Here is a 26,656-nt window from a genome sequence, read left to right as displayed (position 1 = left end):
TATTGCTATGAAAAACGTAGACTATCACGTTTTGATGGGTACGCAGACTCACTGCCGAAAGAGGAAATTATCTTGTAGATTTGTAGACGCGGATTCATGTGAGAAGTTGAAAAGACGAAAAGAGAGTTGACATGTTAGCATCAGTCAACGGAGAACTTCCATGGTTTGGCCACAAGTAAAGAGGTTGTACATCTAATCAAGGGTACATATAGTATGGATTTGAAAAACTTGATCTCACGCACGCCTGAAGAGGAGGGAGAGGTTGTACCTCAACCGAAAAGTAGAACACCGTCGCAACCAAGGTTGTCAATCCATAGTCTTATGAATGAAAGCACAAACAATACTCTTTCAGAAATTCCAAAACCTTCGAGCATCGAATCAGTCAATGGAGAGCCCACACTGCTACAGAAAACAGCACCGTTTTTGCCAACGGATTCAACTGGCATTAAAACCGAACAACTAGAAGAATCTGTCAAGGAAGAAGTGAAGGCTGAGACAGGAAAACCTATCATGCAAGCTCTGAACTCTACCGAAAGCCAAAAAGAAATTGACAATAATCGTATAAAGAGTCGCAGTAGCATTAGCGTCTTAACTAATGATACTGATGTCTCAACTGAGCCTAAGCCCCCTGTACCGGAGACGGTTGAAAGTGTCAGTGAAAGAGTTAAAGAAGAGAGGGAGGAAAAGAAGGAACTGTCTGCCGTAGTACAAAGTGCCAGTGAAACTCCACAGCTGGAGAATAACATTCATGATCAAATAAAGAGACTTGAGTTGCTTAAGCAGAAACAGGAGGTTGAGGAAGATGACTCTAATAACGATGGAAAGCCCAAGAGGTACAGGCAAAAACCTACTTGGGCTCAAGACTACATCCCTACTATAAACCGTCCTGCTGGTCTAACCAAATCTGGACAAGGTAGTTTTAAAAATGATACCTCAGCTCGTAACATTTCTAAGCTTGAGATTCCATCATTAACAGGATTGATTCCTAGAAACGACTTCAATAAGCTAGTCACAGAATGGATTTGGGCAAACATCGAAGGTATTAAACAGGATTATACTGAAGTTCCTAACATCCAAGATTATATTGAGCTAGAGCTAAAGTTAGGCAACATTTGGGATAAAGTAAAGGACACCCGTATCCAGTTACCTGTAAACACAGAATGTGTGGTTGCCACTGACTATATTAACCAGGAATGCTTCTTCAAAGCAGGCATCACTCTAGATAACTATAATGACACAAAGGCGTACATGAGTAAGATCATGCAAGAGGCAGCAGAACAACAACAGCAAGGCAGAGGCAATGCCAATAACAAGTTTGTGATTGAGAATTCACACGTTGTTGATTTGATTGCTAGCGATTCCAGGAGGAATGACAAGCCAATATCTGGCCGTGTTAGTTTGGACATAAAGACCAAAAGGAAAACGAACAGTATAACAAAACAACGTATTTCTGATTTGTTCTTATACTTTCCAAATACTCTATACGATTTGCGTTTATCTCTGTCTGTTGAATTGCCGAATGAACTAAACGACGCAGCTTTTGAGATTTTTAAAAAACGGGTTTCAATGGAAAGAGAAAAGGAACGTATTTCCTACATTCACCAAGCCACATTCACTAGAGTAGATCTTACCAAAATCAAGGAGAAAAATAATAGAATACCTAAATATGAACTCGAATTGGAAATCAACACTAATGCGCTACTTCGAAGCATGGATAACGTGATGGATGATCCGTTGTATTATGTTGATCTTGTGCAAGCCTTCCTTGATAATGGACGGCTAATTACTAGACACTTGTCCCAACAACGCCAATGACGTTTTGTATAGTATCTGATAGAATGTTTGTAAATGATGCACCCTACTAGATGGAGAGCTTTTTTTTCTGGATCTAGTTCTGCTTTGTAAGTTAGCGCAACACAACGAAATTTCAGCGCTCTCTGGTCAATTACACGTGGAGTATCTAACTAAACACATGTAGACTGAGATATATGTAAACCTGAGGTCGATTCTAGCAGCGTATCCACACTATGCTTATGAAACTGATTGTTGCAGTCTCTTTAGTAATACTTGCGGTAAGTTGAAGCACAAGGGGATCCCACAAGGGGATCCCACATGAGAATTCTAAAAATAAACCCAGCATTGTTTTCATTTGGAATGGTAACGTGTTTGTAAAGTCCACGTTTGCTTTGCCCACTCAATTACAACAAATACTAACACCACTATATTATTCATTTTGAAAATATAGCTATACGTGGCGATTTGGGCTTTTTCAAACAACCCAAGGAAAGAAATCGACTCGGAGCGTTACTATAAGTCAAATGGAGATGGACATTTGTTTTCCTTTTCAGACAACAAAGACGAAGATATAATTTTATCTCTTGTGATACCGTGCTACAATGAAACGCAAAGACTCAAAGTGATGCTACTTGAAGCAATTGAATATTTGACCACGCAAACGGAAAACACTGATTTGCAGAAAAAATTTGAAATCATTATAGTTGACGATGGGTCAAGTGATGGAACAGCAGAATATGCGCTCAGTTTGGGGGATGAGCTCGATCTATCGCTTCATCAATTGAAAGTGGTTCAACTTGCGAAGAATAGAGGAAAAGGTGGGGCTGTTACACATGGAATCAAGTATGCCTCTGGATCTTATGTGATTTTTGCAGATGCCGATGGTGCATCGAGGTTTTCCGACATCAGCAAGTTATTCAAGGCTATGAAACGTGTGGATGGAAATGAGCCCAATAAGATTCCCGCTGTTGCAATCGGATCCAGGGCACATATGGTGAACACAGATGCAGTAGTTAAAAGAGCTTTCATAAGGAATGTTTTGATGTATGGATTTCATACTCTAGTTTACGTCTTTGGTATACGAGACATTAAAGATACACAATGTGGATTTAAGCTGTTCAACAAAGCTGCAACTGATCTAATTTTCCCACATATGCACACAGAAGGATGGATTTTTGATCTTGAGGTCCTGATGCTTGCCAAGAGACAGAACATCCATATTGATGAGGTTCCAATTAGCTGGCACGAGGTTGATGGATCAAAGATGGAACTAGCAAGAGACTCTGTTAAAATGGCTATTGATCTTGTTGTTATCAGAATGGCTTATATTCTTGGTATCTATAAGGTACGCAAACTCAAACAGAAGAGACTCTGAATGAATTCCTCAAATCTGGAGAGAAATGTTTACTAAGCATAGATACATAACAATTGTTATTAACGAATATATCAATGTATAAAGATATGTATATACATATATGTAAAATATCAACTCCGTTACTTATAGGAAGATGAACGCCTAGACGTACATATATGTGGCGAGTCCCGGTAAAAATTATAAAGTTTTTGTTCTGAAACTTTTTTCCATGTTTGCGTTAACCTAGTTTTACATCAATTAAGACAACTCTTTGGGAGCTCAAAATATGTATCAATGGTCAATAGTGTGGGCCTCTTCTATCAACTTAGACCAGTCTACCTAAGAGGGGCCATGGGCTTAACCAAACCAAAATACAACATCAGCAATGGAATTAGACAAGTGGAGCCGTACTTTGAAAATATCTCGACTACAGTTAAGTCTAGATGGCTCAATCGGACAGTGCTTGATATTTTAGCAACAGAGTTTAGAAGCTTCGACGCTTCTGAATACAGAAGGAGGATGCGAAACAATGAAATCACAGTTATCCATCGTCTAAAGCTGACAAAGAAAGAGCGTAAATCACGTCGAGAGAGTGGGATACTGGACGACACTGTTCGGATTGGGTTTCCAGAAATTATGAACTACCAACTGAAAGACAACGATATAATCGAAAGGATAGAGCATATTCATGAAAGATCTGTTATAGATATCAGGCTCGAAGATATAGAAGTTATACATGAAGATAATGAGCTCCTAGTGGTTAACAAACCTAGTGGCATCCCTATTCATCCTGTTCAAAACTATTTCTATAACTCATTTGTGAGAATTCTGGAAATAGAGGGTTGGCCAGGAAAAGCATCTGACAATGTTATACTGAGGCCGTGTCACCGATTGGATAAGCTTACCAGTGGTGTTTGTATTTTTGCAAAATCAGCTAAATCAGCCAGGCAAATACAAATGCAAATACAGGACAGAAATGTTGAAAAAGTTTATCTGGCGAGAGTATGTGGGAGGTTTCCTGAAGATGAGGAAGGTATTGAATGTCTAGACGATGTGGTTGTAGTGGATACTAAAAAGGGGATGAAGGATGGGATCATGAGGAAATCAGCAAAAACTTTATTTAAATTTGTCAAATACAACAAAGAGCTGAATCAAAGTATTGTAATGTGTTTCCCCAAAACTGGACGCACTCATCAGATTAGGATTCATCTACGAAATCTAAAACACCCAATAGTTAATGATCCTTTATATGGCCCTAATGGACTAATGAAACTCGAACATGGGTTTGACCCCAACAAGGTGTCTGAGGAGTATTTCAATAAAATTAAGTCGATCGCAGATACAAATAGGCAATCTTCTGAAACTGATGTCAGGTGTGATACGTGTGATTCCAAATTATACACACCCTTGGTGAAAGAGAACATGGTAATGTACTTACATGCGTTTAAGTACAGGTTAGGTGAAGTTGATGGATGGGTCTACCAAACCAGCTGGCCGAAATGGTCTGAAATATAAGATTTACAAGTTTGAAAGCTAAAGGTACCTGAATATACGTGCTATAAAGACAATTGATTCCATGCCTATCTACGGGTGTTGTTCCTAATTACAGGATTCTTCTTCCCAGTATGAACCGGTTTTATCGGGAAATCTGTAATTCCATTTCTCAATAAAACTTTATTAATATCTCTCCAGGGCATTTTAGAGTTTTCTAATTCATACTGTTTTTCTAGTATGTCCAAGTCTATTTTTCGAACTTTTCTAAGACAAGTTTTTAAGTTTGTCACAAAATCATTCACATCGGCCTCTGTTTTTGGATAGAGATTTGCTGAAAATTTGTAGAGACCATCGTACCTCTCTGCAAAATCCGTGTCTTTCAAGTATAATTCGAGAAAGTGTTTTCTGAGGAGTTTCTTCAACTTTGTTCTGTACACTGCAAATTTGAAAGGGTAGGAACTGTTTTGAATTAGTGCAGGCAGTTTCCCCCTGACTTGTCCATCAAAATTGAAAACCCTTGAATTATGACACGTGACCAACACACCTGGCCTACTCTTCATGATGCTGCCCAAGAAACTAGTTGAATGAAAATACTGAAAAACAAACCATTTGCATTTGTGCAAACTCTTTGATTTAACTGATCCCTTCATCATATAGATAGAGAACAAATCACTATTTACGCCTTTGAGCATTTTATAATCAGTACATAGCGGGGACGATTTTGTGACTATTGGAAATCTGGATTCAGGAAATTCTGAAGGTGCACTGCTAATTTCTTTATCTGTAACCTTGAAATCTTCACCGTTAAACCGAAATCTTTCTATCGGCTTGAATGCGGGAAGCGTCGTTTCATCAAATGGCTTGCTGAAGGGCATTATGCTCAAATCAATACTGTCTTTCTGCGAATAATCGGCAGGTGCCGAAAAGTGGTTTTCATACTTCAACTTCAGCTGGCCCTTCACCTTTTCCAAAGCTTGCGATAACCCTTTGCTTTTATCTTTACCCTTGATTGTTCCTCGAATCACCGGTATAGCATGTCTCAGGCTTTTGTCCATGGTATTGCTCCATCGTTCAACTTGCTCAGTAAGAGTAAAACTAAAAATAAAATTATCCTCACATTTGTTCAATAAGAGTACCAAAGCTAAAGAAAAAAAATCAGACGTCGGAATGAGAGACAAAAATTGCTGGCTTTTCTGTGTTTGAAGAAAACGCCTAGATAAATTCCTTCAACACATCTGAACCATCCGAAGGACTTGACGCAATAATCAATTGTGGTAAATATGTATTCTTCAAATATGTTCCCCTTTCCTAAGAAAAAAACCACCGATAGCGGAACCCCTAATCATATGGGATTGAGTTTCCATCCGTCTTCGACACCATCCATCACATCCTATGCACTGCCAAATGCTTCAAGTCAAAGTCCATCATATCTCTCTTCGTCAACACCAACTGCAAAGTTAGAGCAGCCAACACAATTTACCATTTCTTCATCTCCTGTTGTCCCGCCAGAATCGTTACCGGGTAGTTATTATGAACATCTTACTCCTGCAACACTGGAACGTGGGAGTTCCAATGATAGCTTTATACCGGCGCCCAATTATCAACCTGGTTCTAAACGAAATAATTCTAAGCTAGGCGCCAATACTGACAACGAGAGAGCATCAGTCGAGGAAATTGTACCGTCAAACAATATTGGAGGTTCAACTTCGTACAATCCTACAAGAAATTTCTCACAGAACCAACACTTTATTCAAAACCAACTAACTCGACCCGTGACAAAGGGTGACGCATTGAGAAGAGTATGGGTCAGGAAAAATCAACATACAGCAACAACTATCACTGTGGGCCCTAACGACATAGTTGATGATTTGAAATACATGATTGCAAACAAATTCCCCACCACATTAGCTCGATCTTATGATCCATCAGATCTAATAATAAAAATGAATATACCTTTTGATACTAAGATCAAGAATAATACCCCCTTGAGTGAAACTTTTGCTTTGGGAATTAATCCTCAGAAAAGAGGCGTGCAAGCAGAAGGTTCACAATCTCCTCATTCAATAAATAACGCTTCATTTACCAGGTTTCAACCGCCTCAACCTATAACTGAAATTAAGAGGTCAAATACCCCACTATCACCCGAAACAACGCTAGGCTACAGTTTATCAAACGAGCCGACAATCAATGATTCTATACGTTGCTCCTCTAGAACTATAGCACTTGAACCAGACTTATTAGTGTGGTCAGTACTCGATAAATATTTCCCTGGAGGAATGAAAATGTCTGATGCGTTTATCATTGACACGAATGTTTCCCCAACAGAAGATACTTTTAAGCCCGAGTTTAAACAACGACTAAACCATTCTTTGTCTTACAGCGGAAATTTGAATGATCGTAACGATACAATACAGTGTCAACCAATTCCGGTGAGACCACAGTCAATGGTAGCCAAGAAAGTGGCTACATTGGGAAACCAAAAAGTACCACCACCTAGACTAAGGCCTTCTGCGACGTATGTCGAGCTTAGTAATCCAGCCCCCCAAAGTTCAGCTGTTATTCTTTTCTCCAAAGACGTTAGGGACGATTCCAAATCACCGCTGAACATTTCAAGAGACTTATCTACGTCTCCACCCAAGAAGCTTTCTACAGTACCACCTCCTCTGGCATTATCAAACTCCAAAACTAGCGAATCAGATCAGGGTAGTAGACTGGATACTGTAAGTGTCAAACGAAAACCCGATCCAATTTTAAGGCCGATATCCACCTCGAAAGGCCAGCTGAGTGATTCAACAGTTGTGTCATCTCCGAACTCGGTATCTACGATAACACCAAATGCAGGGACTAAAAAGAACAACAAGAAATCAAAAGGAAAGCTAGGCATATCTAAGATGTTAACGCACATAAATGTTTTGGTTGTTGAAGATAACCTTGTCAATCAAAAAATTATGGCTCACCATTTGAAATCATGTAATGTTCAGTTTCAAATTGCTTCTACAGGTAAGGAGGCATTAGAAATTTGGAAACGGGGAGGGTTTCATCTTTGTTTTATGGACATTCAGTTGCCCGTGATGAGCGGTATCGAAGTTACAAAGGAAATTAGACGTTTGGAGAGGTTGAATCATATTGGTAGTATATCAACACATGCATCTGAAGATCACCATGAGCATAAAAACCCTGCGGATATTCTAGACTTATCTTTATTTAGGTCTCCTATAATCATTGTCGCCCTTACTGCCTCTACTGGTGCAGCAGATCAACAGAATGCATTGGCTGCCGGTTGTAATGATTATTTGACCAAGCCTGTTCAGTTGAAGTGGTTGAGAAATAAACTCACAGAGTGGGGGTACATGCAAGCTTTAATTAACTATGATTATTTCAGAACAGAGTCGTAGCTACAGTTGAATAATATAAGCTAATGTTTGGGCTTTTCTCGTTGATATTTTGTAAAAGTATCAAAGCGACACTTTATAGTTGCTACACTTTTCCAGGACTAGGATAGAATGGACTAGAGAGTAAAGATCCAGGTAACACTGGAGATATTCGTGAAGAAGTCGTTCTAAGGATACGAGGTATATGGGTGCTCTGCAACCGTTGTGTTCTAATTTTAGCTTTACCAGTGTTTTCCTCAATGTTATCTATATAAGATTCGTCACTAGCACAAACATGTTGTAGTGTGTAGTCCACTTGCTTTACTGAAATGTTTTCTGCATTGTTCATACTTCTTTTATCCAATGCTTTTTGTTATATGTAACCTTTATATGCTTCTCTATCCGTAAAAAAAGGAAGATGGACCTAAACACCAATGATGGGGTGTGCATTTTGCAGGATGTAAAATAGTTCTATCACCTTTGACATCCCCACGGACTGATCTTGAATAAAATTGCACTTCTTTTTACTTTCGTTGTTAGTAAATTTTCTCCCTATGCTGTCATTTGTAGCCAAGTTCCACTTCTTCCATTTATCAATATTTCCACAACATGTGCAATGTTCCTTTACAAGTTGTTTTTGCAAATATAGTAGCAACTGTTTAATATTTTCATCAATATTGCTTCGTATTGCATCTGCTACTAACTTTTGAAAAAAGATTACGAGAAGATGGCAAAGAGAAAAATAATAAAGCATTTTTTTGCTATATCCTTTCTAAACCCTTGTAAAAGTAGGGAGATAACGTGCCTAAACAAAGTTGCATTGCCAGGTATATAAGGCGTTATCCCTTTAGTTTCCAGAAATTCTCGAATGAGGCTTCCTATCCTATTGAATTTCCAGCAGTTGATGCGATACAGTGCAATTGTTTCAACGTAAGCACGATGAGGAGCCAATGAACGTTTTTTGGTGATGGTAGGTACAAGCTTCAATTGAATCATTTTATCAATTAAATGATAATAAGAAGGGGTAAATACTTTTTCATTTTGATATGTTTTCAACCCAAGGGAAAAATTAATGAACCGACCAAGATCTAAAATCTTGGTTGTGTGACTTTAATGAAAGCTCATCAAAGAATCACGAATTTCGGGTAAATTTCACATAAATTTTCCTGGCTTTCCAGTTTCCTTCGAAGATACAAAAAGATATACCCTTTCTGTCACTAACCAATTGCCCCTTTCAAAGTGATGTTCAAACATCATGTATGTTTCGATATTCTCTAGTTTAACAAGTTCTTTTTTCAAATATACAATTATAGGTTTCATGGATGTACTGCTCGTTTGCTTTACTTGAGTTATGATGCTTTTGTTGAGCATCTCTCTCAGACAGTTTAAAGTTGCACTTATTCCTTTCTGAGTGTTGTTGAACTCAAGATATTCATCATGGGTGAATTTATTCTCAGTTTTGTTTTTCAAAGTGTAAGGCCAGTTTTCAGAGTTATCATCATTTCTCTTCCTAGGTTGTTAATTTCTGCTGTATTTCCCGCTTTCACTTTTGATTAATTTCATTGACTTTTCAGGATCTGGTTTTAAATTTCCTCTTTTGTTATTTAGAAATTCTCCTGTGTGTTCGTTACGCGTGATATTATACTCTTTTTGTGGAACTAACTTAAGTAAGGTGTTGCTATTATTTCGCAAACTTGAGATAAAATGAAGATCTCTTGTATCAATGAAGTTTATGAATGGCTTAACGGGTTTATTTAGAAACTTTCCATGAACATGTTTTGTATTAATATGGCTTGCGCTGTTATATTTCGTAATCAAAGTTTTGGCTATTTTGGCTGATTACATTAAACCATTTTCGAATTTTTGGTTGTTTTTCAAAATTGATGTATACTGAGTATATCCTAGATAAACAAGTATGACAAATACAATCTTAAACAATGTAAATACACCTAAAAAACACGTCCAAATATTAATCTTGATTGGACACTTATCGATTTAGGAACAAAAAGAACAACTGTTTCCTGCAGGTTATTAAATCCTGCAGCAATAAGTGCTTTAGATGAATGGTTTTGATTTCCAAGAAAAAAAGGTGCATCATCGGAGAGCTCTCCCTCTACTGCTCCAGCCATTGATGAAGGTGTGTTTATATCGGCTTATTCCATATTGCCATATGCACTACTTAGATGATCAGTTTGCGAAGAATCAATTTCTCCACTTTGGCCCAACAGCAAATAGGACATTTCTGATCTGATCGTTGTTTATCCAGATAATATTTTGAACGTATGGCTCGTGGTTATCCCTTTTCTCCAACTTTGCTTCAGCTCAAATTTTTTAAGTAGCAATGGTATCCCAATACCGGAAAAAAAACGCTTTACCACTAGTCTATATCAAACGGAAAAGCACGTTATGGGCAAAATGAAGTTGAAATGGTGTTTGAAAAATGCAAACACTTTCTGGCGAATACGCAGAATGGGCAACTGTTAGTCTTAAATTCTATCACAATAAGTCCTATTGGAACGAATAGTCTATGCAATATCAAGACCTCGTTTTGAATTGTATAAAGACTACAAATATCGAACACTTGTGTCTTTAGTATGCCCTATCAATTAGCTCATATCCGGAACCAATAAATGCCCGCTCAAGGTATGCCTTCCATAATTTTTTAGCATCTTGAGCTTTTGCCATGCTTCGTTCACCGTTGTTTTGGTTATCAACAGGCCCAGATTGGGCAAGTACTTTACCATACTTAACCCAGTCAGAAACAAGCAAAGTATCTTTCCGATTATCCTCCTTGGTAGAATAGTGAACTTTGTATTCAAATTCCCAAACATCAACATCTTTTTTCTCGTAATTGTGCTCGTTTAAGTCAATGTAATATTGAACATAGTTTTCTGGGGAAAAAGTCTGAGGAACATAAGCCGGACCCAATGGTAAATCTCTAGGCATTACTGGAGGTATGGTTTTATCTTTTGCTGGTGACATGATATCTGCATAAGCCTGTGCATTAAATGCTGTTTCATCATTTTCCATCAATGAAGCTAATTCTTCCAGTTTGCTTTCTTGATTGAATTTCTGCTCAAGATCATCAAAGAATGATTCCCAGCTTGTCTCTCTCAAAACAAGAGACTTTGAAGATCTACTAGCTTTCACAATATCCTTTGCTTTCTGATAAAGCCCTGTCAAGGAGAATGTGCCATGATGATTCTTTTGAGATTCTCGGAATTCAGTTATATTGTATTCCCAAACACGCATGCCGGGGTTATATGTTGGAATAACACTAGCAGAAATGTGAGCTATCGCATACCTTTCAGAGTGCTTACCTCCCTTTCTTTTCCCCTTTAATTTGGCAAACATATTGTCTCTTATCGACTCTAAATAGGCACCCTTAGCATTAGGTGCTCCCATGTATCTATCTGAAAATGTGTGTAGCGGATTTCCAGATTCGTCCTCTATATTGAAACCAAAGGCTCTATATAGATCTTCGACAGTTCCAAAATCTTCCGTAGTTTTATCATCGTATAAACCCTTTTCCTCTTCTGAGCTGAAAAGTTCATCGATTGCATCATAATCAATATACGGAATTGTATTTTCCTCATTAATTGCTCCGATTCGAAGAAGCCTCTTTTCTATACTCCTCCATGCTTTGACTGAATCCAGAGGAACCCAATGATCTATATTCATGTGTCCCCAAACACCGCCAATAATTAAGTCCCTATATTCATGTAACCATACACTTATTTTAGCATAACAACTATGGTGTATATTTTTAGGGATAGGAGGAACATGACCGCTCAACCAAACTTTTACTCCTCTACGCCGACATTCCTTTAATGAGGCACCTAACCACAAGAATAGTTTATAACCAGGTTGTTTCCTTGAGTCACAATTATCATTCAAAGGATTGGATTGAAACCAGTAGAGTGTATTTATACTAATAACAACTAGCTTATTAGGAATAACTTCTCTAAAAAAATAAGCGCCTCTATCAAAGGTGTGCATTTGTTCAGGAGGAATAAAGTCTTTCCAAATTTTAAAGAGTTCACGAGTTTGCAAGGTTGGGCCCGGTGCAAACAAGTTATGAGGATAAACATCATTATTACCTAAACTTGGAACTAGTTTAACTCTTCGGCGATACGGGTCTTCATCCGCTTCATTGTCATCCATGAAAGTTTTGGACATATCTTGGGCAACTCTTTCGTTCATTTCAAAAATATCATATTCGGTACGTGGGTGTGACCGATCGTTATCGTGTCGGATGTTGTCTCCGGTCCAAATGACAAAATCAATGTGGTCTTTCAAATTTTCTCTGACCCATTGTAACGTGGACTCGTAGAGGTCCATTGGAGAATCACATCCACTCAGAGAATCACCATATCGATGAGAAATATCTTCATTGTCAACAAGCCCTTTGATTTTGGAATGGCATTTCTTACGAATAGCTCCACCAATAACATTCAGCTCATCTGGGTGCATATCGGTAATATGTAAAAATCTCCCATGAAGTATGGTTTGTTTGGCCTGCCCATTACTATCGACCGACATAACTTTGACAGAATGGTGAGGTGTTAAATGCAGCTTCTCCAAATGTTTGGAAACTTCTTCCGTATCAACGATGGACTTCATATGATACTGCGATTCTGCATCTTTGCAGATGTATGCAAAGACAAAAACAAATAAGAGGGTATAATACGATACCAATGAGAAAACTGTGAGATATTTATGACGCCTGAACAATGACGCAGTGGGCCCTCCGGCGTTATACTTCTCCTGCATTTGTGTAACTATTCAGAGAATTCGAAAGGATTAATGTGATGTACTGGAGGAAATGTAAGTTAGAGGATAGTAAGAACAGCCAATAACCAAAAATATCAACCTTAACATCCCAAGTAGAACACAGAGTTAGCAATTAACCAGTGAAGTAACTCATTTTTCTGAGCTGAAATTAATCTATGCGGCACATGGATTTCTATTGTTTTCGAGGGTGTCAAAGTCGAAGACGAGGAGAGCTAGCAATTCCCCATACTTTATGGCATTTTCACCCTCCAAAACTACAATTGTTACCTCTTGCGGGGTAGCATGGATGTTATAAAGAGATTCATTAAACTGTATATACCTGATGTTACACATGTCGAACCTTCCTCGAAAACCATATACCAGTTTTTGATTCTTACTTCTAGAAGAGGGCCATGTTTGGCAGTTGTGGATATGTCTGTATATAGTTTCTCTATCTAATGCTCTCTCCTCTGTACTCCATTCCAGAATAGACATTGTTTAAGACAAATAAATTGTAGATCTCGGTGAACTGTTCAGTATCTAAATTGAAATTGGTAGAAGCGCCACAGTTATAATTTAGGGTTATCAAAAAGAACCTGGGCGACACTGTCAACAGTACTTTGTGCAGCCCCCCAACTCTCAATATATCCGGAGTTACCATTGCCATAATTATGAACAATTTTCCGGTTGTTTATATCAACACCAATCCTGGCTCCCCCTTGGCGCTCAGGCCTAAACCCAATAGTGTGAGTTGAGACCTTAATATCCCTTGTTCTGCCAAGCTCTGGCATATATGTTGTTGCCTTAGTAACCAACCTTCCAGCATAATCAGCGTCAATAGAAGTATCAAATCTGGTGAAGTTTCGATCATAGATACCACCAAGAACCGACCCCCCCTCTGCACGTGGGAATAACATAAGGAACTCGCCATCTTTGGCATCAGGTGTCAATTTCGGATGTTTGAATGTAGTTTGATATGGTAAGGTGTTTTCAATAAGTAGAACATAACCTTTAACAGGGACCAATTTAGGATCGTAACAACCGTTGAGCTGGTTATATTGTAATCCAGTACAGTTTACCACTACATCTGGTTTCTTCCCGTTTGCAAGGACAAAGTTCTCTGCCTCTTGTAACGACGCAATAGTATGTCTCTTGATGGTGATTCCATTTTTCTTGCATTGGGAAAGCAGGTACACAAGATAGAGTGTTGTTGAAATGGAATACGATTTAAAGACATGCAAGTTGGCAACTTGGGGGAACTTCTTTGGGTCACTTCCAAGAAACTCATAGTCTTCCACCAGATCCTTATACCATGGCTCTTCAAATGGAGGCGCCTCACAACCTTCTGGGACTATGTCACCCTGGTATAAAGGATAAGGTACAACAAATGATTCCGGAATCTCAGAGAGCTGTTTGAGTCTCTTGTAGGTGACCAGCTGCCATTGCTTGTTTTCTTTGCTATTGGACGACGTCCAATGTGCTCCCGCCTTTGGCGACGTGTACAACGGTGACACATCGCCAGGTAGATCCTTGGCAATGAGAGTAATGCTGAGAGAATCGCCATATTGGTTTGAGAGTTCTAGGGCAGTTGTGAGTCCAACGACTCCTGCTCCAACAACTAAGACTCCTTTGCGCATATGTGGATGTGTTGGGGGAAACAAGACAGGAAGACGGGGCATTGTAAACATAAAAGGGAAAAAATGCTAGCCCCCGTACAATAGAGGGAGAGAGAAAGAGACATATTGCTTCTCTCTCTCTCTTTATATACATATAATTATATATCTTTTGCTTATCTTGAAGTTGATGTATCCATATCAGGTTGAACTATGTCTCGATATCGTGTACAATGATAAGAAAACAGGGGAAACAAATCCAAATTCGGCTGAGCCGTCCTTTTTCCTCTTCTCTCACTCGCTTTTCTAATCCCCCGCCGGTATCCTTCCTAAAGAGGCAAGACGCGCCACCCCACGCAAGGCCTGCCGCATGCGGTAATGCAACCCTTATTTTTGGTTTTTCTGTTATTTTTTTTTCTATGCTTTTCCTTCTCAGTTCTCATTTCTTCCATTCTTTCCCGGATTGTGGATGACAATGCCTGTTCTGTTGGATGATATTAGCTTCCAGCGTAGTTTATTTTGTCTAACACATAGCTGTTCAGCCACAGATACCTTTTGACTTTTCTTCTTTTTGGGAGAAACATCTACACAGGCTTGTGATTATTTCATTCGTTCATTGTGGACTTTATAGACGATGAGTTTAGTCTCTCAGCAGCAACTATTGCAAAACCAGCTACAGTTAAAGCAATTGGAGAACCAAAGAAACAAACAGGTGCAGCAATCGAAGTCTATTGTCTCATCCTCTTCTACCAATGCTCCTCCAACGAGTCTGACTCGTCAGCAGTTCTCTGCTTCAAGCTCAAATTTGAACTCTTCAATTGATAACAATGACCAGACTAATTCAACGGTGAGACCTGATATACCTCCTATTCCACAACAGGTTCTTGAAGATCCACTCTCGATAACTATTCCAACCCATGCAAACCCAACAGATATACTTGCTGCACGGTTTAACTCGTGGAGGATCATCATTTCAGCGTTATCCCATTATCTAAAGGAAACTTCATCTGTTCATGAAGAAATCACTAGGCAGCAAATACGTTTACACCACGCAATCAGCTTCCCCTTTTTGACGCAAGGATTGGATGGAGAGTTCTACCAACCAATGCAAGTTTCCAATCAACAGGGGCATGATAACACAACCACTTATAGTCTTTTCCATTCTTCTAGAGAGAATGCCAATGCCAACAGTTTAGGTGATGGCGGCAGTATCGATCAGAAAAATGAATTCGATTTAGCTAGAAAGTTCTTCTTACCCTTAGGTTCGGGCTCAATTCAAGACTTACCAACAGTTCTTTATCAATACCATTCAAATGCTGCTTTATTATCCCAGTCCACAGTCAAAGAATTAAATGCAACAATTATCCCGAGATTGGAAGACTTGAAAAGGGATCTGTTGGTAAAAATCAAGGAAATCAAATCCTTACAAAGTGATTTTAAGAATCAGGTTGATAGATACCAGGCTGATACTTCAAAGCTTTTATCAACCTATATACGGTCTATTGAGGCTGCCAAAATGGATTCATCCCAATTAGATCCTAAAAACGATCCTTATCTAATTCGTATTGCCTTGGAACGTTCCATTAGACGCCAACTAACAGAAGAGAATTACCTCCATGAAGCTTTCATAAACATACAGACCTCTGGCAAGGAATTGGAAAAGGTTGTTTACATTGAACTACAGACAGCTTTAACTGTTTACGCTAAATTATTGGGCCAACAAGCTCAAAACGTGTTTGATTGTTTAATCTCCAAATTAGACTCTACAATTCTAACGAAGGAACCCTCCTTGGAATGGGATTCTTTTATTGATAGAGATAAGAAAAATTTCATTGAGCTGGATTTGCCAATGAGGAAAATTTCAGAGGTCAAGTTCAAGTACCAGAATGATCCTTTAACTTACGAAATTAGATCCGGCTGGTTAGAGAGGAAGTCCAAATTTTTAAAATCTTATCAACGTGCCTGGTATGTTTTAACTCCGTGCTATCTACATGAGTTTAAATCATCCGATCGCCGTAAAGATCCAATTCCAGAAAAATCATATTTATTGAGTGAACTGTCCGTTAATGAGCATTCTCGTAGAGATGATAAAAATCCAAATTCTTTTCATAAGTTTGTTGTTATGTATGGGCAAAGTCGAGGTCTACTAAGTAAAGGACACAACTTGGTTTTTAGAGCCGAAGGTTATGATGCAATGATGTCTTGGTTTAACGACATTAAGAAGTTGACCCAGATGTCAGGCCCAGTCCAACGTTCTCAGTTGGGCTCTGAAAGAAGAAAAAGCTATCGTTCTTCAATCAATGGTGGGGATCTTTCAACCACCGCTAGTATTTTATCCAAAAACAGAAAAAGGGGCGTCAGTTCAGCAACAGCATTGACAGCAACTACTGCCACAGGGACAGGAATAGGTAATTATAACAGTAATGGAAATGATACGGACTTTACCTCAATTGTAGAAGAACCTCGGGTTAAACCAAATAGAGAGTCGAGCAAGAGAAGTTCTTTAGATGTCAAGGAAACTAGCTTATCTCGTCAACACACTAGAACATCATCAATTAACATGGGGTTACCAGATAATAATGATATCGTTGTCATGCCTGTGAAACCAGAATACGATGCTAGGAGACAATCCATTATCAACGAGGAACCATCTATAGAATTGGGTGTTTCAAAGTCCTCACCAAATATTGATGCTTCTCCCTCTTTAGTTGAACAGCAGCAACTCTTGCTTCAGCAGCAAGCTTTGCTCGAGAAGAAGCAACGTCAGCTACTCGAAGAACAAAGGGAGTTGCAGCAGCGTGCATTCAGTTTAACTTCGTCAATGCAACAACAACAGCAACACCAGCATTCCCTTAGTATGAAGTCGGAAAATCATGAACCTGAGAATTTATCTGAAAAAGTGGGGGAAATAACGTTGGATTCTACACATTCTTGATTTTACCCCAATATATATACATACACACACACATATATATACTTATTCTTTCTTTTATACGTCGTTTCTATCTCCTAAATTCAACACGTTCGTTTGTGACATCCAGTTACGCCAAATTGGAAAAATGCACGGAGATAGCCGTCTTATCTTGAAATGTACCCAAATCCTAATTCCAGCGACAGAGAAAAAAGGATTACTTTAATAAAATACACGTATCCATCTGCGTGTACCGTTGAGTGACTCTCCACAAGCTCTGTTCCTCAACACAATCATAATCATGACGATGGACGCTTTTGATACGGTATCTCAATCAGCAGTACCAATCGAGCCATTATGGAAGGACTTTATAGTTTCCAAACTATACACTATTTTCACAGTTTTGTTTGTGTGTGCATATGTCTTGATTAACCATACAAAGCCATTCATGGAAAGATTATTTAATGTACCTGCCAATGATTACCGTGATATGCTTAGAAAAGTAGTGAATAACCCAAGCGGATTGATACCTAAAAATAAGGTGGGTATTAAAATTACTGCACTAAGGAGACGATTGATCATGGGCGCCCATAATCCACAGGTGTATTCGACTTTACCACTGAATAGTGAGAGCAAAGGTAGATTGGTTGACAATCGTGACGAAAAGTATTATAGGCTAAGAGTGGCCCAGGTTGACAGATTGGATGAAGAGAGGAGAAAAACATTTTTGATGAATATCAAACCTATTGATGTTAACGATCCTCAAAGGAAAACCTTATTCGGATTTTTCCACCCCTTCAGTTATGCCTCTGGTGGCGGTGAAAAAGTTCTCTGGGAAGCGGTTATGTCCACTTTAAAGAACAGCCCAAATAACATTGCTGTGATATATACTTTCACGCCGTCTAGCAATTCATCAGTCTTTTCGATTCTAGACAACGTCAAAAATACCTTTGGTGTTGATTTCTTAAGAAATGATAGAGAGACATTGAGAAACAGACTCGTGTTTATACATCTCTCTGATAAGTATCAATGGTTGATTAATGGACAATCATACAAGATCCTGAGTATTGTCGGACAAGCGATTGGCAGTCTACTTTTAGTCTTTTCAGGTTTGAAGCAACTTGTACCTGATGTATTTGTCGATACCATTGGATTGCCATTTAGCTATATTTATGTTTGCGCATTTCTTGATCTACCAATCATCAGTTATATCCATTATCCAACGGTCAGCAGGGACATGTTATTTGCTGCATCTCAAATCAAAGGTGTTTATGGAATTTTGAAATATTGGTATTGGTGGAGTCTTTTGAAGATTTATGCGATAAATATAAAGGTGGTTGATATCGTATTGTACAATTCAACGTGGACAGCTGAAAATGTCCAAGAAGCGTGTAAGGGCTCTGTCGATGATGAGAATCTAAGTGACCATATACTATACCCACCATGTGTCAGTGCAGACGACCTTGAATTTGACAGAATATCTACATCTGAATTACTAGAAAATAAGAGGGAAAGAATAATTGTGTACCTTGCACAATTCAGACCCGAGAAGCGACACATTCTACTACTCAGACATTACAAGGAATATCTTAGTAAAACAAATGATCCTTATAAACTGGTATTTATTGGTTCTGTTCGGGAGGGAAAGGATGAGAAGTTCATTAGTGATCTTCAAGGGGAGGCTTTAAAATTAGGAATACCGCCGGAATTTGTTGTTTTTGAATTGAATGCGCCAACAGAAATCGTTTATAAATGGCTACGGAAGGCCGATTATGGTATCAATTGTATGTGGAAGGAACATTTTGGAATAGCCGTCGTTGAATATATGTTGAATGGAGCCATCCCCCTATCCCATGCAAGTGCTGGTCCACTGAATGATATTGTTGTGCCTGTCATCAATGGTAAAGCAACTAATAGGAAGCAGTTATCTAGTATCGTCAAGATAGAATCGTATCAGAGATCCGGGTTGTTTTTCCGGGATGAGACAGATCCAGATTATAAAGGCACTATTAGCGCATATCCTACATTAACGGAGATGCTCGTTTCTGCAACAGAAATGAGTGAAGTTGGGAAGCAGACAATGAGGGAGAATGCCATCCACGTTGCCAGAGAGAAGTTTGGCAGAGGCGCTTTCTCTGCAAAGTGGAATAAAAGCATCTCAAAAGCTCTATTTATCGAGAGGGTGCGTCGTTCCAATAGAGGAAAAGTTGAACAGCTGTACTGATTTTCTTTATACTCTATAGAATCACCTGTTATGTATTTGTGTTGAACTACACCTCCCCTTACACTTCCATCTCCAAATATCTTGTGTGGTTGAATAGCGGCCATAGATCAGATGCGACGCGACGAAACCCCCAAACCCAAATTCCCAATTGTACAAACAGGCGCGCGTAATTTTTTTCTAGATTTCTCAATAAGGAAAGATGAAGGCATAAAAAAAAATTTGAAGCACTATACATTGAAAATTTTTTTGAGAGGAAGAGTTTATCAGTGGTATATCTTTACTTCCTTCTATATATTTCAACTGAAAGAGTTGTTCCACCATCAGATCTAAAGTCATGTCTATCAAGAACGAAAATCCTTTAAACTCGAATCCGGAGATCTTGCTAAAGAAACGTAAGGATGCAGACAGATTACGTGTTGAAAAGCAACAACAGGCTAAGCGTCGTGCTGAAGAGCGTCTTAAAAAGCAACAAAGCAAGAGATCAGGTCAAAAGTTTTTACGTGCAGAGACGATTGTTGCACGTAAGCTAGCCTCTGAACGTGAGAAGGTGAGAATTAAGAGAGTTAGTAAATACGACAAACAATACTTCAATGAGGACACAAAGGAAGGTGAGGAACGTCTCTTGTTTGTGTTCCGTATTTCCAAGCCGCATATGGGTGAAATTCCATCCAGGGCAAGGAAGGTACTGAACATTTTGCGGTTGAGGAAGGCCAACCAAGGTACTTTTGTGCGATTAAATAAGAAGGTTGAGCCACTATTACATTTGATCAATCCATATGTTGTTGTTGGCACGCCAAGTTTGGCCACTGTGAGAGATCTCATTCAAAAGAGGGCGACCGTTAGAATTGAAATCACCAAGGACGAGGACAGAACCGTTGAGAAGAAGGACGGAGATGAGACGAAATCAGTCGAAGGTGCAGACTACAAGATCATTCCATTAAACGACAACAATCTGATTGAAGACAGACTCGGTGAACATGGGGTCATTTGTACCGAGGATATCATCTTTGAGATCTTCAAGTTAGGTGATGCCTTTTTAGAATGCTGCAAATTTTTAGAACCATTTACATTAAAGGAACCTGTTTCTGGATGGGGGGCATTGAGTAAATTACAAAGAATCGAACAGAAGGAGGAGTCCAACAAGTACAAGGTTTCAGCGAAGCGTAATGCGCCATTGAACGAGGTTGATATCGACACCTTCATCTCAGAACAAATCTAGTTGTATATAAAACTGTGTATTGGTATGTTAAATGTCTCATCCAGAGACAGTGTACACAAATTGCGTTGTAATATGACAGACCGTAATGTTGTTTTTTTTTGTTTTATGCGTTTTGCGTTCCTTTTCCCTCTTTTCCTTGCCAAAATGAGAAAACGAGCCTCAAGAACGGAAACAAAAAAAAAAAAAGGCAAAATATGTCGAGCCTTAGCAAGATAAAAAGGATTTGCCTAAACTTACCGTGTACGTCGATCGACGGTACGTTAAAGACAACCCGTGGGGGAAGAAAAGCGAAATGGGAGAAAAACAACGGGTAGAGCTTAGACGGCTTCCCGATTGGGACGGCGCCGGTACCGGGGTGCGGTGGGGCGAGATACGATCCAAAGGTTGGGGATGTCAGTTGGTCGAGGAGACATGACTGAATTATTCAGACACCTATATAAGGAAGGTCAATGCAGTTATCCGATTGGGAGTTTTCACAGTCATTAGGAAGTGGGCAACTGTGTTTAGCCATATAACAAGAGACATTACTACACTTACATAATGTCTACCAAAAATATCGTTCTTTTACCAGGAGACCATGTTGGTACCGAAATTGTCGATGAGGCCGTCAAGGTGCTCAAGGCCATCAGTGAGGCAAAGCCTGAGATCAAGTTCAACTTTGAGCACCAACTAATTGGTGGTGCTGCAATTGATGCCACCGGTGTTCCATTACCGGACGAGGCATTGGCTGCAGCCAAGAAGGCCGATGCAGTATTACTTGGTGCGGTTGGTGGTCCTAAATGGGGTACAGGTTCTGTGAGACCAGAACAGGGGTTGTTGAAGATCCGTAAGGAGTTGAACCTCTATGCGAACTTGAGGCCATGTAACTTTGCCAGTGACAAGCTACTCGGTCTCTCTCCCTTGAAGAGCGAGATCGTCAAGGGGACGGACATTTTGATTGTTAGAGAGTTGGTTGGAGGTATCTACTTTGGGGAGAGAGAGGAGGACACGGGAAGTGGTAGAGCGTGGGATACTGAGGCGTACTCGGTTGAGGAAGTTACTAGAATCACTAGAATGGCGGCATTTCTAGCGTTACAGAACGATCCGCCATTACCCGTATGGTCTATTGATAAGGCCAACGTTTTGGCATCGTCCCGATTATGGAGGAAAACCGTTGAACATGTCATGGCAACGGAATTCCCGCAATTGACTCTACAGCATCAGTTGGTCGACAGTGCGGCTATGATTTTAGTCAAGTCTCCAACGAAGCTCAACGGAATCATGATCACCTCCAACATGTTTGGCGACATTTTGTCCGACGAGGCCAGCGTTATTCCCGGTTCCTTGGGCCTCCTACCTTCCGCGTCTCTTGCTTCTCTACCAGACACAAACAAAGCCTTTGGTCTCTACGAACCATGTCATGGCTCTGCCCCAGACTTGCCCCAGAACAAGGTGAATCCAGTTGCCACCATTTTGTCGGCAGCAATGATGCTCAAGCTCTCCCTCAACCTTGTTGAAGAAGGCCGGGCTATTGAGCAGGCCGTCAAGAACGTCCTTGACTCGGGCATTATGACGGGAGACTTGGGTGGCTCTGCCACCACCACCGAGGTGGGAGATGCAGTTGCTGCAGAAGTGAAGAAGCTCCTCTCTTGAATAGAGACATGTCCTTGGTGCCTTTTCGTGAGCAGGACAGCACAAATACGAATATAGTTGCAGATCCAAATAAATGTATAGATACAAAACCCAATTTGATCAAATATACACCCGCATTGTAAAAGCACCACATGTATGCAACCCCCTGCATGCAGCCATCATCTTACAACAACTCCTTATGCTACATTTCTCTATTACCCACTCCAGGATGCCCTGAAATTGAAAGGCTACTCTGCCACCGTAGAAGCTCTTGGAATAACTTTTTCCGCCGGCACCAACTCCTGTTGTTCCGGCACCAACTCCCATTCTGGGTTTTTCCGACAGCAACTCCTATTTTTCCGCCCCCCTTTCTCCTTCTTTTTCTTCTTCCTCCCCGCTCGTATCTTCCTGAAATGACAGGCGCCCAATGGGGAAATGGAAACAATCCGATTCTCACCGCCCGCAATCAACTGACACGGAAGTTTCTCTCTGTTCTAAGAAGGAGCGCTGCTTTTTTCCCCCCATGTTACCTTTTTTGTATTTTTGTATTTTTTTGTATTTTTGTTTTTGTGTTTTGTTGTATTTTTGTTTTTGTATTTTTTTGTTTTTTTTGTTTTTTTTGTATTTGTATTTTTTTTTTCCAACCTCGGTTATTTACATATTGTCTTTCTTTGGTATATGAAATTTAAATAACTCTTTGTTACCTCAGGGGTGTGCAACAACAGACAAACTCCATCAGAGTGACAACTCTAAACGCAAACACAAACTTGTTCATTTCAATCTGTTCAAAGGTGTCTGTGTATATTGGTTCTTTACTCGGTACACTTTCATCTACTTGTTTTCCTTGGTCTTCCCCCCCTACCCCTTTCCCTTTCCCTTCAGTGAATCTCACCAAGTCTTTATTGCTGACCATCGTTCCCGCCCATTTCCGCATAACTTTTCGAAGTTTCTTGACATATCCCTGGTCTCTCCTATTATTAGCCCAAGTCTTTGCACAATGACATCTATATCGAAATTGTCAATTCTTATTCTATCGTTATTCTCCTTGACAGATGCCGCCTTTCAGTTACAAGGATGTTTCCCGGAATCTGCATTACAGGGATTGACCTTTGCCGATGAGTACATTTGGCAGTCGTCCGGCCATTGCGAGGAACAGTGTCCGGATTCGTACATTGCAGCCACCACAGAGGGAAACAAGTGCTACTGTGCCTCTAATATTGATCTATCCGCCGAGGCAAGCTCGAGTAGCTGCTCGGCAAAATGTTCAGGGTACCCAGAGGAGATGTGTGGTGCAGACAACTACTTCAATGTTTACATCAACGGCGATGCCAGCGCCAGTTCGGCATCGAGCTCACCATCAACTAGCTCGTCTACATCGTCTAGCTCGAGTACGTCGTCTACATCGTCTAGCTCGAGTACGTCGTCTACGTCGTCATTGTCCACAGGATCCTCATCCGATGCTGAAACAACTTCCACGTCCTTGCAATCGGATTCGACGTTGTCCACTTCAACATCAACTGATGGCCAGTCGTCCACTTCAATCTGGCAAACCACTTCCTCTTCATCAACTGAGGCGTATTCTACAGTGTCATCAACTTCAGAGGAACCGTCTACTACTTCAACTCCCTTGTCTTCCTCGTCATCGTCAACAGAATCTTCAAGTTCTACAACCCCGTCCCCAACTTCCACTTCTCAAGTCCCAGAGTCAACTAGTTATGTAGAATCCGAAATCACAAGCACGGCAATCATCTCCTCAACTTTCGTCTCCACCTCGGTGCTCAACTCCCGCCAAACCCTAATTACAATTGTGCAGAGTGTGACGTCGGTTTCGGTTCAAGTCAGAACCGCTACAGCAGTGCATACTGCAACCGTTGTGCCAACCCTGTTGAACTCCAACGGAAACTCCAACAACAAGCAAAAGAAGTCTTCAGGAATATCAGGAGGCGCTATTGCCGGCATTGTCATTGGTGTCGTTGCAGGTGTACTTATAATAGGAGGCATGCTTCTATGGCTACTCGGGGTTCCTCTACTTTGTATTCCGGCAAGACGCAGACAAGATGATGATGATGAAAAATCAATAAGAGACGACGATTCTCTCGCTTATGCAAACCCTCATGATGCTGCAATTGCCGGCGTTGCCGGCTACGGCCGAACACCGGGATACTTGTTAAGCCCCGATCAATTAAGCATAGGTTACGGGAACAGGCGTTTTAGCGCAAGTAGCTTGCCAGATGCTGCCAATGGTAGCCATAGCGAAAGTGACTCTTCTAAAGGCGGAGGTTTGAGAGTTATAAATCCAGATCAACTAAGTGAAGCCGACTTGGATTCCATGAGGTGAACTAACTTTGAACTCTTGAAAATAACTAAAGAATATAATAAATAATGGGTTTGATTTTTGCCCATTTCCGCTTCTCCCTTGATACCCATTCCCTCATCATACCAACATTTGCATTTTATGTTCACTTCGTTTTGGTCCTGTTCTGATTTACTGAGGTCCCTATTAATTGTAATTCTTTTTATTCATTTCTTTCTGCCATACTTCAGTTTAATTTTTTTTTCACACCATTTACTGTCTGTTTCTCTGTTAGCATTATAACACCCTCTCTCATATGTATCTCTACCTAATATTGCCTTATCTTGTTGCCCTAGTGACTCGTGATAAACAAACATAGCAAACAAAACGAAAAACTAAAAAATAATGCCGTTAAACAACTATACAGGAAGTGTATATATATGTATATATATCGATATAATGGACTTCACCCGTGTTTATACACACTAGTGTCCTGCCCATTCAATGGAATTTAAGTCAATACCTTCTTTAACCATCTCCCACAAAGGACTCATTTCTCTTAGGAATCCAACCCTTTCCTTCATTGCTTGTGAAACATAGTCAATCTCAGCTTCGGTTGTAAATCTACCAATACCAAACCTAATACTCGAATGTGCTAATGCATCATCTGCACCAAGTGCGTGCAAGACATAAGAAGGCTCCAAACTTGCAGATGTACACGCAGATCCAGAACTCAAGGCAATATCTTTCAAAGCCATAAGTAATGATTCACCTTCAACATAAGCAAACGAAACATTAACACAACCTGCATATCTATGGTCCTTTGAGCCATTTAGTTGTGTGTGCTCAATAGCTAATAGATTGTCAATCAGCTTCTTCGATAATTTGGAAATATGTGCGTGATCGCTGTCATATTCCTTCATCATCAACCTCGAAGCTTCTCCAAATCCTGCTACCAATGGTGGTGCAAGAGTACCTGACCTCAATCCTCTCTCTTGACCACCTCCATTGATGATTGGATCTAATCTAACTCTTGGCCTTCTTCTCACATATAAGGCACCAATACCCATTGGTCCATAGATTTTGTGGGATGAAATCGACATCAAATCAATGTTCATTTTATTGACATCAATTGGAATCTTACCATAGGCTTGTGCACAGTCAGAATGGAAGAAAACTTTGTGCGAACGACAAATACGGCCAATTTCTTCTAGTGGTTGGATAACACCGATTTCATTATTGACACCCATAATTGAAACAATAGCAGTATCTTTACGGATAGCCTTCTCTAACTCCTCTAGATCGATCAAACCGTCTTCATTGACCTTCAAGTACGTAACTTCAAATCCATCATCTTGTAAATGCCGACAGGTATCCAAAACACATTTGTGTTCTGTTTGGGTTGTGATTATATGTTTCTTAGTCTTGGAATAAAATCTAGCAACACCCTTTAAGGCCGCATTGTTAGACTCAGTTGCTCCTGAGGTGAATATAATTTCCTTTGGATCAGCACCAATAACTTCGGCAACATAAGCTCTCGCCTTCTCAACTGCACTTTCACTCTCCCAACCGTAAGCATGTGTTGCCGAATGCGGATTACCATAATAACCCGTATAAAACTCTAGCATTTTATCCAAAACCCTTGGGTCAACCGGCGTGGTAGCCTGCATATCCAAATATATTGGACGTGAACCATATTCAGAGGATCCTAATTTAGAATTAGCCAATGAAACTTTCGAACCAGCTGGAGGTTTTGCGTTGCCAACCTGATTCAAACTTTGCTTTGACGTTGAGAGCTGGCGTAGGGCCCTCAAGAATCCAGGACGCTGGACTATGGAATTTCTAAATTGTAGGGCAAACGTCATGGCTGTCTATATCCAAATTGCTTATCTCCCTACAAAAGATAAAACAAAAAGTTTGATTAATCATCATATCCACACAAGGAGTCATCTTTTTCAATGGCAGCTTCCTTTCCAAAAAAATATCTCCCCGGTTTAGC

The 26,656-nt window shown here is 40.0% G+C and overlaps 14 protein-coding genes across 14 annotated transcripts; 10 read left to right on the top strand and 4 right to left on the bottom strand.

Moving 5' to 3' along the window:
* Window positions 1-213: 213 nt before the first annotated feature.
* On the top strand, window positions 214-1,815 carry C5L36_0C08020 (uncharacterized protein; the record flags this gene model as incomplete). Its single annotated transcript, XM_029466505.1, has 1 exon — window positions 214-1,815. One exon carries the CDS (start codon window positions 214-216, stop codon window positions 1,813-1,815), a length of 1,602 nt encoding a protein of 533 aa, XP_029322365.1.
* Window positions 1,816-2,419: 604 nt separating this feature from the next.
* C5L36_0C08010 (uncharacterized protein) lies at window positions 2,420-3,169 on the top strand (the record flags this gene model as incomplete). Its single annotated transcript, XM_029466504.1, has 1 exon — window positions 2,420-3,169. The coding sequence occupies one exon, from the start codon at window positions 2,420-2,422 to the stop codon at window positions 3,167-3,169; it is 750 nt and encodes a 249-aa protein (XP_029322364.1).
* Window positions 3,170-3,442: 273 nt separating this feature from the next.
* Window positions 3,443-4,663, top strand: C5L36_0C08000 (uncharacterized protein; the record flags this gene model as incomplete). Its single annotated transcript, XM_029466503.1, has 1 exon — window positions 3,443-4,663. One exon carries the CDS (start codon window positions 3,443-3,445, stop codon window positions 4,661-4,663), a length of 1,221 nt encoding a protein of 406 aa, XP_029322363.1.
* A 65-nt stretch (window positions 4,664-4,728) lies between these two features.
* Window positions 4,729-5,697, bottom strand: C5L36_0C07990 (uncharacterized protein; the record flags this gene model as incomplete). Its single annotated transcript, XM_029466502.1, has 1 exon — window positions 4,729-5,697. One exon carries the CDS (start codon window positions 5,695-5,697, stop codon window positions 4,729-4,731), a length of 969 nt encoding a protein of 322 aa, XP_029322362.1.
* A 225-nt stretch (window positions 5,698-5,922) lies between these two features.
* C5L36_0C07980 (uncharacterized protein) lies at window positions 5,923-8,037 on the top strand (the record flags this gene model as incomplete). The annotated part of the gene is made up of 1 exon (XM_029466501.1): window positions 5,923-8,037. One exon carries the CDS (start codon window positions 5,923-5,925, stop codon window positions 8,035-8,037), a length of 2,115 nt encoding a protein of 704 aa, XP_029322361.1.
* A 2,565-nt stretch (window positions 8,038-10,602) lies between these two features.
* C5L36_0C07970 (uncharacterized protein) lies at window positions 10,603-12,786 on the bottom strand (the record flags this gene model as incomplete). Its single annotated transcript, XM_029466500.1, has 1 exon — window positions 10,603-12,786. One exon carries the CDS (start codon window positions 12,784-12,786, stop codon window positions 10,603-10,605), a length of 2,184 nt encoding a protein of 727 aa, XP_029322360.1.
* A 569-nt stretch (window positions 12,787-13,355) lies between these two features.
* On the bottom strand, window positions 13,356-14,474 carry C5L36_0C07960 (uncharacterized protein; the record flags this gene model as incomplete). The annotated part of the gene is made up of 1 exon (XM_029466499.1): window positions 13,356-14,474. One exon carries the CDS (start codon window positions 14,472-14,474, stop codon window positions 13,356-13,358), a length of 1,119 nt encoding a protein of 372 aa, XP_029322359.1.
* A 559-nt stretch (window positions 14,475-15,033) lies between these two features.
* Window positions 15,034-17,334, top strand: C5L36_0C07950 (uncharacterized protein; the record flags this gene model as incomplete). Its single annotated transcript, XM_029466498.1, has 1 exon — window positions 15,034-17,334. One exon carries the CDS (start codon window positions 15,034-15,036, stop codon window positions 17,332-17,334), a length of 2,301 nt encoding a protein of 766 aa, XP_029322358.1.
* A 277-nt stretch (window positions 17,335-17,611) lies between these two features.
* C5L36_0C07940 (uncharacterized protein) lies at window positions 17,612-19,534 on the top strand (the record flags this gene model as incomplete). Its single annotated transcript, XM_029466497.1, has 1 exon — window positions 17,612-19,534. One exon carries the CDS (start codon window positions 17,612-17,614, stop codon window positions 19,532-19,534), a length of 1,923 nt encoding a protein of 640 aa, XP_029322357.1.
* Window positions 19,535-19,868: 334 nt separating this feature from the next.
* C5L36_0C07930 (uncharacterized protein) lies at window positions 19,869-20,753 on the top strand (the record flags this gene model as incomplete). Its single annotated transcript, XM_029466496.1, has 1 exon — window positions 19,869-20,753. One exon carries the CDS (start codon window positions 19,869-19,871, stop codon window positions 20,751-20,753), a length of 885 nt encoding a protein of 294 aa, XP_029322356.1.
* Window positions 20,754-21,293: 540 nt separating this feature from the next.
* C5L36_0C07920 (uncharacterized protein) lies at window positions 21,294-22,385 on the top strand (the record flags this gene model as incomplete). Its single annotated transcript, XM_029466495.1, has 1 exon — window positions 21,294-22,385. The coding sequence occupies one exon, from the start codon at window positions 21,294-21,296 to the stop codon at window positions 22,383-22,385; it is 1,092 nt and encodes a 363-aa protein (XP_029322355.1).
* A 131-nt stretch (window positions 22,386-22,516) lies between these two features.
* Window positions 22,517-23,053, top strand: C5L36_0C07910 (uncharacterized protein; the record flags this gene model as incomplete). Its single annotated transcript, XM_029466494.1, has 1 exon — window positions 22,517-23,053. One exon carries the CDS (start codon window positions 22,517-22,519, stop codon window positions 23,051-23,053), a length of 537 nt encoding a protein of 178 aa, XP_029322354.1.
* Window positions 23,054-23,361: 308 nt separating this feature from the next.
* C5L36_0C07900 (uncharacterized protein) lies at window positions 23,362-24,702 on the top strand (the record flags this gene model as incomplete). Its single annotated transcript, XM_029466493.1, has 1 exon — window positions 23,362-24,702. One exon carries the CDS (start codon window positions 23,362-23,364, stop codon window positions 24,700-24,702), a length of 1,341 nt encoding a protein of 446 aa, XP_029322353.1.
* Window positions 24,703-25,142: 440 nt separating this feature from the next.
* On the bottom strand, window positions 25,143-26,522 carry C5L36_0C07890 (uncharacterized protein; the record flags this gene model as incomplete). Its single annotated transcript, XM_029466492.1, has 1 exon — window positions 25,143-26,522. The coding sequence occupies one exon, from the start codon at window positions 26,520-26,522 to the stop codon at window positions 25,143-25,145; it is 1,380 nt and encodes a 459-aa protein (XP_029322352.1).
* Window positions 26,523-26,656: the final 134 nt, after the last annotated feature.

This window comes from Pichia kudriavzevii, chromosome 3 (genome assembly GCF_003054445.1).
Source record: "Pichia kudriavzevii chromosome 3, complete sequence".
NCBI lineage: Eukaryota > Fungi > Ascomycota > Pichiomycetes > Pichiales > Pichiaceae > Pichia > Pichia kudriavzevii.
Note: the sequence above shows the minus strand (reverse complement) of the source record. Positions and strands in the feature narration are given on the sequence as shown.